Source organism: Miscanthus floridulus, chromosome 1, assembly GCF_019320115.1.
Source record: "Miscanthus floridulus cultivar M001 chromosome 1, ASM1932011v1, whole genome shotgun sequence".
Taxonomy (NCBI): Eukaryota; Viridiplantae; Streptophyta; class Magnoliopsida; order Poales; family Poaceae; genus Miscanthus; species Miscanthus floridulus.
In genome coordinates this window covers 204,025,175-204,036,301 of record NC_089580.1, presented here as the reverse complement: position 1 = coordinate 204,036,301, position 11,127 = coordinate 204,025,175, and the positions used below count along the sequence as shown (strand labels likewise).

Here is an 11,127-nt window from a genome sequence, read left to right as displayed (position 1 = left end):
GGCATCTGCCGTCAGACTTTGCCGAGTGCCTAACGGATGGCACTCGGCAAATTTTTTTTTTATTATTTTTAAAAACTTATTTTGCCGAGTGTAAACCTTAGGCACTCGGCAAAATTTTTTTTTTTAATTTTTTAAAACTTATTTTGCCGAGTGCCAGCGTTAGGCACTCGGCAAAAAAAAAATTATTTTTGAAAATCAGCTTTGCCGAGTGCCTTCTGGGCCGGCACTCGGCAAAGCCCACTTTGCCGAGTGCCCCCCAATGGCACTCGGCAATTTTTTTTTTTTTGATTTTGGGCCCAAATTTTTTTCTGTGGCCTTGTGACAGTATTTAAAACTCTATTTTAAAATTTGGGGCAATTTTGACTTTTTTTGATATATTTCATAAGTTTATTTCGTTTCGTCTAATTGTTTGGGATATTTCAAATTTAAACTGCAGGTACATGGAATAATGGACTTTGGTCATCCAAAAATTGATACTCATGATATTTAGGGTATGTTTAGGCCGTATCCAGAAAGTCACATGAAATCTCGAGTATCTCGTTGACGTAACATGTCGAGGTACTTGCCGGAAATGTGATTTTAAATTATATAAAATGCAAACGAAGTCCGAAAATCATGAAACTTGTCGAGGCGTCGTGTTATCACATGTGGAGGCTGTGGTAAAAAATTTTAAAGGTTTCGAGCAAATTGTGACGTCGGATGCCAAAAACCCAGACATCTCACATGTGGAGATGTCTGGGTTTTTGGCATCCGACGTCACAATTTGCTCGAAACCTTTAACATTTTTTACCACAGCCTCCACATGTGATAACACGACGCCTCGACAAGTTTCATGATTTTCGGACTTCGTTTGCATTTTATATAATTTAAAATCACATTTCCGGCAAGTACCTCGACATGTTACGTCAACGAGATACTCGAGATTTCATGTGACTTTCTGGATACGGCCTAAACATACCCTAAATATCATGAGTATCAATTTTTGGATGACCAAAGTCCATTATTCCATGTACCTGCAGTTTAAATTTGAAATATCCCAAACAATTAGACGAAACGAAATAAACTTATGAAATATATCAAAAAAGTCAAAATTGCCCCAAATTTTAAAATAGAGTTTTAAATACTGTCACAAGGCCACAGAAAAAAATTTGGGCCCAAAATCAAAAAAAAAAAAAAAATTTTGCCGAGTGCCATGGGGGGCACTCGGCAAAGTGGGCTTTGCCGAGTGCCGGCCCAGAAGGCACTCGGCAAAGCTGATTTTCGAAAATAAAAATTTTTTTTGCCGAGTGCCTGACGCTGGCACTCGGTAAAATAAGTTTTAAAAAATTAAAAAAATTTTTGCCGAGTGCTCAAGGGGCTTACACTCGGCAAATTTTTTTTTTAAATAAAAACGCCGGCCCAAAATCCCCCCACCCCCAGTACCCTAGCCGCCTGCTCTGTCCCGACGCCCGCCGCGCCTCCCCTGCCGGCCAGCGCCGCCCGCGCCGCTCCGCCGCGCCGGCGCGCCCACGCCGGCGAGCCCCCGCCCCCGCGCGCCCCCGCCCCCGAGCAGCCCCCAGCCCGGCCGCGCGGCTCCCCAGCGCGCCCACGCCGGCGAGACCGCGCCCCCGAGCACCCCGACGCCCGCTCCGCCGCGCCACCGGCGAGCCCCCGCCACCGCGTGCCCCCTCCCCCGAGCACCCCCCAGCCCGGCCGCGCGGCTCCCCGGCGCGCCCACGCCGGCGCGACCCCGCCCCCGAGCACCCCCAGCCCCGCCGCGCGGCTTCCCGGCGCGCCCCCGCCCCCGAGGACCCCCCAGCCGCGCCGCCCGGCCGCGCGGCTCCCCGGCGCGCCCACGCCGGCGAGCCCCCGCCAGAGCACGCCCCCGCCCCCGAGCACCCCCAGCCCAGCCGCGCGGCTCCCCGGCGCGCCCACGCCGGCGAGCCCCCGCCACCGCGCGCCCCCCACCCCCGAGTACCCCCCAGCCCGGCCGCGCCGCCGCCGTCAGCGCTGCCCGCCGCCGCCGTCCGCGCGTGCTGCCACCGCCGGCGCGCGCGGCTGTCCTCCCCTGCACGCGCCGGCCCCGTGCGCCCCTGCTCTTGCCGCCGGCTTGGAAGAAGGAGGAGGAAGCAGCAGTAAGGAGAAGAAGGAAGAAGAAGGAAGAAAAAAGAAGAGAAAGAAAGAAAAGGAAAAGGAAGAAAAGGAGAAGGAAAAAGAGAAGAAAAAGGAAGAAGGAGGAGGAGAGGAAGGAGGAGGAGAAGGGGAGAGGGGGAGGAAGCCGAGGTAGAGGGGAGGAGGAGGTGCCTCGGCCGTCTTCTCCGTGTGCCCGTCCCGTCGACGCCCCTACCGTCACCGAACCGCCTACGAGCGTGGGCAAGGTATATCCACCCTTTCTCCGTTTGTCGGCCTTCGTGCCGTTGTGATGTCGGCCTTCGTGCCGCTGTTCTTATCGGCCTTCGTGCCGTTTGTGATTGTCGGCCTTCGTGCCGTTGTTTTTTTGCAGGTTTTGGAAACCTCCCCGTGCAAGGGAGGTGCTGCCGAAATTTTGAACTTATAGTGTCGTGTTTCTTCTTTCGTAGAGCAGGACCTATCGGAGGTGACCCGGAGGTCCCCGATCGTTTTTGTCGGCGTCGCGGGTCTGCCTACACTACGTCGCCTCGCCACTGCGTCAACTCGCCACTGCCTCGACTCGCCACTGCCTCGCTAGCCTGACTTCACCGACACCCTAGGTATAAATCATCTCTTTTTCCGCTTGTCTGTCGTCGTAGATCGGTGTAGCCTAGTTAGGCGTCTCCCGTCCGAAAGAGATATCTTTGGAGGTATGCAGATCTTTGCATATCTGCGAGCATTTCTGTTTCGGATTGTCCACGTTTTTTGGACAGCCCACGGATGCGTAGATGGGTTAGTTTTCATGGTCCGCTCCGGTCCGAGACGGTGTTTCGGCATCACCCCCTGTTGTTCTCCGGATACACACTCTCCCTTGCAGGACGTGTATCGGGAGAACAGCAGGGAGGTGCTGCCGAAATTCCGTCTCAGATAGGAGCGGAGCATGGAAACTAACCTCATCTACGGATCCACGGGTGGGATTAGGACCTATCCTCACCTATTAGAGAGTAGGGACACCGCGTAGATGCAATTGATGGTGACTCATATGTGCTGATACGTCTGTTAAAGGATGGAGGACCGTGAGTGGATGTACACGCTCCGGAGAGACGAGCACGATTACGACTTGCTGTTTATAGTCAAGGTCGAAGAATTCTTACAGCATGCATTTGGTGAGAGTGCCGGAGGCCATTCTCTAGTGGTTTGTCCGTGCAGCGGTTGTGACAACAGAAGAAGGAAAGATAGGTTAACCATGGGTAAACATATTGTGAAGTTTGGATTTACTCCGGGCTACCACCGGTGGATCCACCATGGTGAAGCCGATCGTATCAGGGAGGAGGTGGTGAGACCACGGCTCGAGGCTTTCGATGATGATGCCGGGGTAGCAGACATGCTGGATGACACGCACCAAGCTCAGTTCGCTGAAGGACGTGACAAGAAGGAGATGGAGGCTGCCGCAGATGCCTTCTACCTGATGTTGGACTCGGCACAGAGACCCCTTCATGATCATACTAATGTTTCTCAGTTGGACGCCATTGGTCGTGTAATGGGGTTGAAGGCCGAGTTAAACCTAAGTCGAGAAGGCTTCGACAAGTTGGTGGCCGTGTGGAGCGATATGCTACCGAAGACACACATTATGCCAAAGAACTTGTACGAGTCAGAGAAGCTTCTTCTTGCACTTAAGATGCCGTATGACAAGATACATGTGTGTCCGAAGGGGTGCGTCCTATTTAGGAAAGAACACGCGGATGCAAAGTACTGCCCGAAGTGTAAATCCTCCAGGTACATGGAGGTAGACTCAGGCGATGGCCAGAGGAGGCAGCTTAAGATCCCCATGAGAGTCCTACGACACCTTCCGTTCCTGCCGAGGCTCCAACGGCTATTCATGACCGAGGAATCCGCGAAACAGATGACATGGCACAAAAACGGCACACGATACAATCCTGAGAAGATGGTACATCCATCCGATGCTGATGCATGGAAGTACTTCAATTTGCAGCATCCTCTCAAAGCAGAGGAGGCTCGTAATGTACGTGTCGCGCTGGCAACAGATGGGTTCAATCCATATGGTATGATGGCTGCACCATACACATGTTGGCCCGTGTTCGTCATCCCCCTGAATCTCCCCCCCGGTGTCTCCTTTCAACGACATACCGTGTTCCTGTCATTGATAATCCCTGGACACCCAGGGAGTAATATGGGTGTCTTCATGGAGCCTGTGATAGATGAGTTGATCGATGCTTGGGTCAAAGGGGTGTGGACATACGACCGAGCTACGAAGACTAGCTTCAAAATGCACGTCTGGTACCACTACTCCCTGCACGACTTCCTGGCGTACGGGTTAATGTGCGCCTGGTGTGTTCAGGGGAAGTTCCCATGCCCAATATGCAAGGAAGCTGTGAGGTTCATATGGTTGAAGAAGGGTGGCAAGTATTCGTCGTTCGACAAACATCGTCAATTCCTCCCTCTTGACCATCCATTCAGAGAAGACGTCAAGAGCTTTACGAAAGGTGTCAAAGCGATGGACCCTAGACCGCACTTGAGGACTGGGGCGGAGGTTCGTGCTCAGATAGATGCTCTCATGCCCAACGAAGATGGTGGTTTCGTGGGATATGGTGAGCAACATATGTGGACTCATAAGTCGGGCTTGATGAGGCTCCCCTATTTCGATGACCTCCTACTGCCCCATAACATTGATGTCATGCACACTGAAAAGAATATCGCCGAGGCACTTTGGGCAACGCTCATGGACACTGACAAGTCTAAGGACAACCCTAAGGCTAGAGTGGACCTGGCGACGTTGTGCGATAGGCCAAACCTAGAGATGCGGCCTCCTGCAACAGGAAAGCAGTGGAGAAGGCCTAGGGCCCCCTATGTCTTGAAAATCAATCAAAGGAGGGAAGTACTTCGATGGATCAAGAATTTAATGTACCCTGATGGGTATGCAGCGAATCTGAGCAGGGGAGTGAACTTAGAGACTCTACGAGTCAACGGGATGAAGAGTCATGACTACCACATATGGATTGAGCGCATACTTCCGTCGATGGTTCGAGGCTATGTCCCTGAGCATGTCTGGCTAGTGCTGGCAAAGTTGAGCTACTTCTTTCGCCAGCTTTGTGCCAAGGAGCTATCTTCGACCATCATTACAGAATTGGAAACTATGGCACCTGAGTTGGTCTGTGAGCTTGAGAAGATCTTTCCACCCGGCTTCTTCTTGCCGATGCAGCATCTAATTGTGCACCTCCCGACCGAGGCACGGTTGGGGGGGCCCGTGCAGGCCCGTTGGTGCTATCCAATCGAGCGATGTCTAAAGACTCTTCGCAAGAAATGTACAAATAAAGCCAGAATTGAGGCTTCCATTGCAGAGGCAAGCATTCGGGAGGAGGTTGCAAACTTCACGACATCCTACTACAAGCCGAACCTTCCTAGCAAGCATAATCCACCCCCTCGTTACAATGCTGGCGAAGTTGAATCGACCCTCAGCCTTTTCAAATGCCAACTAGGCAGCGCAAGTGGATCGACCCCCAAGAGATTGGATCCAGAAGAGTGGCGTAGAATCACGCTATATGTGTTCACCAACCTTGTCGAGGTTGCGCCATTCATTAAGTAAGTTCTCAATGAACTTGTTTCAATACGACATCACTGTTCTGTATCGAACCCCATTGATTCTCTTTGGTACAGGGAATTTGTTCGTCAAGAGTGGCATCAATCAAGGGATCCTACCTCGCACGAACATGATACCCTTCTTTCAGAGGGTGCGGGAGCTGGGAGGCCTGATTTTATTTCTTGGTTCAAACAAAAGGTCGTACGTTCGTCGATATTCCTTACTAGCTTGTACGTTCCAATAGTATAATGATGTATCATGCTTGAGCTTGCAGGCGCAAACCAATGTGTCCATGAGTGACGAGTTGAGACAGGTTGCAAACGGCTTCAAGTTAAGGGTGAAGTCATATACCGGTTATGATGTGAACGGATATCGCTTCCACACGTCAAGACACGAGCAGACTCGGCCCGGTCGGAAAACCACCAACAGCCAAGTTTTTACGCCGGGCACTAATGACGTCGAATACTACGGAATAATTGAGGAGATCTATGAACTTGAATATGAGGGTCGGGTACCTCTTACTCCTGTCATATTCAAGTGCCACTAGTTTGATCCTGCACGAACGAGACGGACCCCTCATCTTGGGCTAGTCGAGATTAGGCATGATTCCGTCTATAAAGGAAAAGATGTCTATATTGTGGCTCAACAGGCCGTGCAGGTGTATCATACGCCATACGCGTGCCAAGACAAAGACCATCTTAAGGGTTGGTCTATTGTGCACCAGGTATCTTCGCACGGTAAACTACCTGTTCCAAACGATGAAGATTACACCTTCGACACAAACATATATGATGGAGAGTTCTATCAAGCAGATGAGCTACAAGGGAGCTTTGAGATAGTCTTACCCGATGTGACGACCGCAATGGAAGTAGACAATGAAACGGTTGATGACGAGGACCCTGGAGATGTAGTGCTAAATCCGAAGGATATTCAAATGCTTGAGCGATTCCATTTAGGCAAAGACAATGAAGAAGACACAGAACCTTTGAATAGTTTTGCCCATTTGGACAATTTTGACAGTGATGATGAGACCTATGACCCCAATCATGAAGATTATTCCTAAACCATGTAATACTATGTTTTTTTATTAAATTTTGTTATGCTTATTCATTTTGAACTATTTGACATGTATGTACTAACGCTTGTTGTTCATTCTTTGTACATTGCAGGTGACAGAACAAAGATGGTGGGCAACCGTTCACCGAGGTAGGTGCTCTCGGTGTACCAGAGGCTACGCCCTCCTGATGGAGGCGAGGGGACGTCTTCGCCCCCAGCGGCGAGAGCAGGCCCGGGTCGCCCCAGCACGGGGAGGGGGAGGGGGAGGGGGAGGGGGAGGGGTCGGGGTCGCCCTAGGAGGGACCCGCCTCCTCCCCCGGCTCTCGACCAGCCGGAGGACCCGTCTCCTACCCCGGAGGAGCACGTGGCGGCCACGGGCACGACCACCGACACTCCGTCGGGGGACGAGGGGACTCAGCAGACGGAGGATAGTTCTGCTTTCTCGGCTCCCTACCTGCGAGGTCCCACAAGCCTTCCTCCGATTCCGCTTCCTGACCGACGCCCTATGGTTCGTCCTGTGAGAAGAAGGTAAGTAACTATAGATGTTATCACTAGTACTTCATATGATACATTGAAAATCAAAAGAGAAACTGATAATTTTTCGTAATCACTTGTGCAGGGGCTGGCTAGTTCTGTCGGGTGCTCTTGACCCCCCACGCACCCCCGCTACCGTCCTGGGATGTCTGTGCAGGAAACACTTCCCCGGCCTTGTGGACTTGAAAGAGGGGAGGTGGGAGCCGGCCTGGTCGTGGGACAGGTACAAGCTCGGCTCGGATGACGAGCAGGACAACAAGCAGGAGCGGGTTTTGGCGGACTTTTGGGTAAGTGTCTCACAACATAGCTCAATACATCTCCTCTATTGCTTAAGTCTTTTATTGAAATAATGAATGGATACATCGTGTTTGTATGTAGAGGTACTTCAAGGCCGAAGAAGGTAGAGAGACCCTGGCGGATCAGACGGCACACAGAGCCTGTAAGAAGTACGTCGGCGACATGATTCACGAGGCATGACTCCAGGCCCACGTCGACTACTACAGGTCCATCAAGAAAGAGCCCCTCAACAAAACCGGCGCAAGAAATGTGGCGCTGACCAAGGAGCAGTACCTTCAGGTAGGTGAATAATATTAATTCATTTTGAGATTTAGTAGGTCTAGAATTGATCTTCTTATATGTCAAACACTTGATGATGTGTAGGTGCCGGCCTCGTGGTGCATGTCGCATAGATCGGCATGGTCGAGGATCATGGACAGGTACCTTGACCCGGCGTACATCGCAAAGCACGAGCAAGGCAAGCGGAAGCGGGCACTGAGGACCGCTCCAACTCACCACCAAGGCAGCCGCAACCTCCCCGCATTCAAGCGGGCACTTGTACGAGATGTCATTTATCTATTCTAACGCTCAATTTTGCCTGATTTCTAATCATCTTGCCGTCTTTCTCGCAGGAGGTGGCACACCCGGACGTGCCGGTGTCGGAGTTTGGGGCATGGGCTGTGTCCCACATGGGCCAAGTGAAATCTGGTGTCGTCTTCAACCCGGATGCCCCTGTCCAGGCTTACTCTGACCCGAGCGTCCACGCTAAGGTCAGAGACTACACGAAGGCGGTTAGGGCGCTCCGTGGCTCAGATCACAATCTGAGCACTGAGCCCCTTGAGATAGAGGTGATCGTGAGGCTGGGGCAAGGCAGGAAGCACGGGCGGTTGTGGATTGCAGACGGCGCCGACTCCTCGAGCTCTGCACCCTCTCTCTCCGACGTGACGGCACGGAGCACGGCCAGAAGCCTTCCCATACGTGCACGGCCTACTCCAACACTGTCGCGGGTCGACGAACTTCAGGTAATTCTGGTTTCACTCGCCGTACATTGAACGTTACACACATTGATCAGATTTGCAATACTGAAACATGTGATTGAAACACTGCAGGCCGAGCTGGCAGAGACAAGGGAGACGCAAGCGCACCTGACCGCAGAGCTGGAGGCCACGAAGAAGCAGATGGCGGACATGTATCAGATCATGCAAACCATCGGGCAAGCATCGGGTGTCCAAGTGCAGTTGCCAGCTCCAGCTCCGGTTCGACACTTCACTCCTGTGAGTATGGAAGTTTAATGCGTTCGTGCCGTTGGGATTGTCGGCCTTCGTGCCATTGTGATTTTCGGCCTTCGTGCCGTTGGGATTGTCGGCCTTCGTGCCGTTGTGATTGTCGGCCTTCGTGCCGTTGTTTCTTGCAGGTTGGAAACCTCCCCGTGTAGGGGAGGTGCTGCCGAAATTTTCAATTTTTAGTCTAACACATGCAATCTCTTCTCTTTTGTGCAGCCTCCGTCGGCGGGTTCAAACAATTCCGCTAGCGTGTCACCGACGGCTGATCACGTCAACCCTTCGCCGCAGTCCGGTCCTTCACCGCTGTCCAGGGGGCCACACCTGCAGTTTCCGTCGCCGCAGTAGAGATGTTGAACTTTGTGATGTCGAACTTGTAATAATAAACTTGTGATGTTGAACTTTGGTGAATTTGTGATGGATTAATAAATATGCGTGTGCTTGTGATATATAATGCATGTTGGTGATATAGATGTGATGATTGATGTATATATATATATATATTGTCTGTTACAATGGAATGTAAAAAAAAAATTACAATTCTTGGGGTCTTTGCCGAGTGCCATGGACAAGGCACTCGGCAAAGTTTTTTCCAAAAAAATTCCAGAAATTCTTTGCCGAGTGCCCGGGCAGGGGCACTCGGCAAAGTATTTTTTAAAAAAAATCCAGAAATTCTTTGCCGAGTGCCTGGGCTGGGGCACTCGGCAAAGTAATTTTTTAAAAAAATAAAAAAAAAACTTTGCCGAGTGCCCGGGTAGGGGCACTCGGCAAAGTATTTTTTAAAAAAAATCCAGAAATTCTTTGCCGAGTGCCTGGGCTGGGGCACTCGGCAAAGTATTTTTTTAAAAAAAATAAAAAAAATTTGCCGAGTGCCTTAACAGGGGCACTCGGCAAAGTAATTTTTAAAAAAGTAATTAAAAAACTTTGCCGAGTGCCTAGACTTGGGCACTCGGCAAAGTAATTTTTAAAAAAAATAAATTTTTTTTTTGCCGAGTGCTGGGTCAGCCCCTCGGCAAAACAACCGTTAACGGTCAAAGTGGAACGGCCGAAAATATTTTGCCGAGTGCCGCCCCAAGCACTCGGTAAAATTGTTTTTTATTTTGCCGAGTGCCCCGATAAAAAGCACTCGGCAAAGACCCTTTGCCGAGAAAAAATTTGCCGAGCGGACTTTGCCGAGTGCTACACTCGGCAAAGCCTTTGCCGAGTGCAAAGGGCTCTTTGCCGAGTGTAAAAACACTCGGCAAAGCCGCGACCTCCAGTAGTGAGTGTTCTGTTCCAGTTGTGGCTGATTCAATAGTATTGTGGCTGATTCAATAATATTTTGTGAAAGTGAATAAGCTGAAATAAGCTGGAATGTGATTAGCCGAACACCCCGTAGAAGGAAAGATAAAGGAGTAATCTTAATTTTAGTCCGTTTGTATGTGGGTTCTTATCAAACTCTTAGACATTGACATATATATATATATATATATATATATATATATATATATATATATATATATATATATATATATATATATATATATATATATATATATATATATATTCAGTAGCTAGCTACAAAAATAAGTTATTCTGTAGCCACCTTTATTTACGATAATTTTATATACTAATTTACGATAATGTCAATACATATTTACGATAGTTGAGTTATTATAACACATGAGGATATTTACCATAACATTATAGTAAACCACTTAGTAAGGAGTTACTGTAATCTCGTAAATTAACATAGTAATTACCGTAACTTAAAGTGGCTACAGAATAAGTTATTTTGTAGCCAGCTCTGTAGCTGGCTACTTTGAGTTATGGTAATTACTATGTTAATTTATGAGATTATAGTAACTTCTTACTAAGTGGTTTACTATAACGTTATGGTAAATATCCCCATGTGTTATAGTAACCCAACTATCGTAATATGTATTTATATTATCGTGAATTAGTATATAAAATTATCGTAAATGGAGGTGGCTACAGAATAACTTATTTTGTAGCTGGCTACTGATTATACTGAATATGTGAGCTCTATGTTGTAATCACCAATATTGAGAGAAATAAAGAATAGTCTCCCTATCTCTTATGTCTATGTATTCTACTTTCATCTACTATGTTGATCATGAGAGACGGAGAGGGGAAGGTCCTAACCGCTGGCAATATGTTTTACAACACGTTATCAGCACGATAAGCTCTACATCGACATCGCTGTTGAAGCTGCCGCCGATCTTCGACGCCGATGCTTGTGACGACATCTTTCGGCGACTACTTCCACGACGTCGACATTTCCGACGTTGTTAG

General features: G+C 49.4%; 2 protein-coding genes across 2 annotated transcripts; both read left to right on the top strand.

Moving 5' to 3' along the window:
* Nucleotides 1–645: 645 nt before the first annotated feature.
* LOC136470452 (vegetative cell wall protein gp1-like) lies at nucleotides 646–2,686 on the top strand. The gene is made up of 3 exons (XM_066468298.1): nucleotides 646–659; nucleotides 1,420–2,114; nucleotides 2,559–2,686. Exons 1-3 carry the CDS (start codon nucleotides 646–648, stop codon nucleotides 2,684–2,686), a joined length of 837 nt encoding a protein of 278 aa, XP_066324395.1.
* A 296-nt stretch (nucleotides 2,687–2,982) lies between these two features.
* LOC136470443 (uncharacterized) lies at nucleotides 2,983–6,896 on the top strand. The gene is made up of 2 exons (XM_066468293.1): nucleotides 2,983–4,682; nucleotides 6,856–6,896. The coding sequence occupies exons 1-2, from the start codon at nucleotides 3,155–3,157 to the stop codon at nucleotides 6,894–6,896; spliced, it is 1,569 nt and encodes a 522-aa protein (XP_066324390.1). The 5' UTR covers nucleotides 2,983–3,154.
* The last annotated feature ends 4,231 nt before the right edge of the window (nucleotides 6,897–11,127 follow it).

What these genes read in the sequence shown, in the direction of transcription:
- LOC136470443 (XM_066468293.1), top strand. Translation starts at nt 3,155, where the DNA reads ATGGAGGACCGTGAGTGGATGTACACGCTCCGGAGAGACGAGCACGAT. An exon ending in CATGCCCAACGAAGATGGTG is followed by an intron (nt 4,683 to 6,855) that starts GTTTCGTGGGAT and finishes TGTACATTGCAG; the next exon opens with GTGACAGAACAAAGATGGTG.
- LOC136470452 (XM_066468298.1), top strand. An exon ending in AGAAGGAGGAGGAAGCAGCA is followed by an intron (nt 2,115 to 2,558) that starts GTAAGGAGAAGA and finishes CTTCTTTCGTAG; the next exon opens with AGCAGGACCTATCGGAGGTG.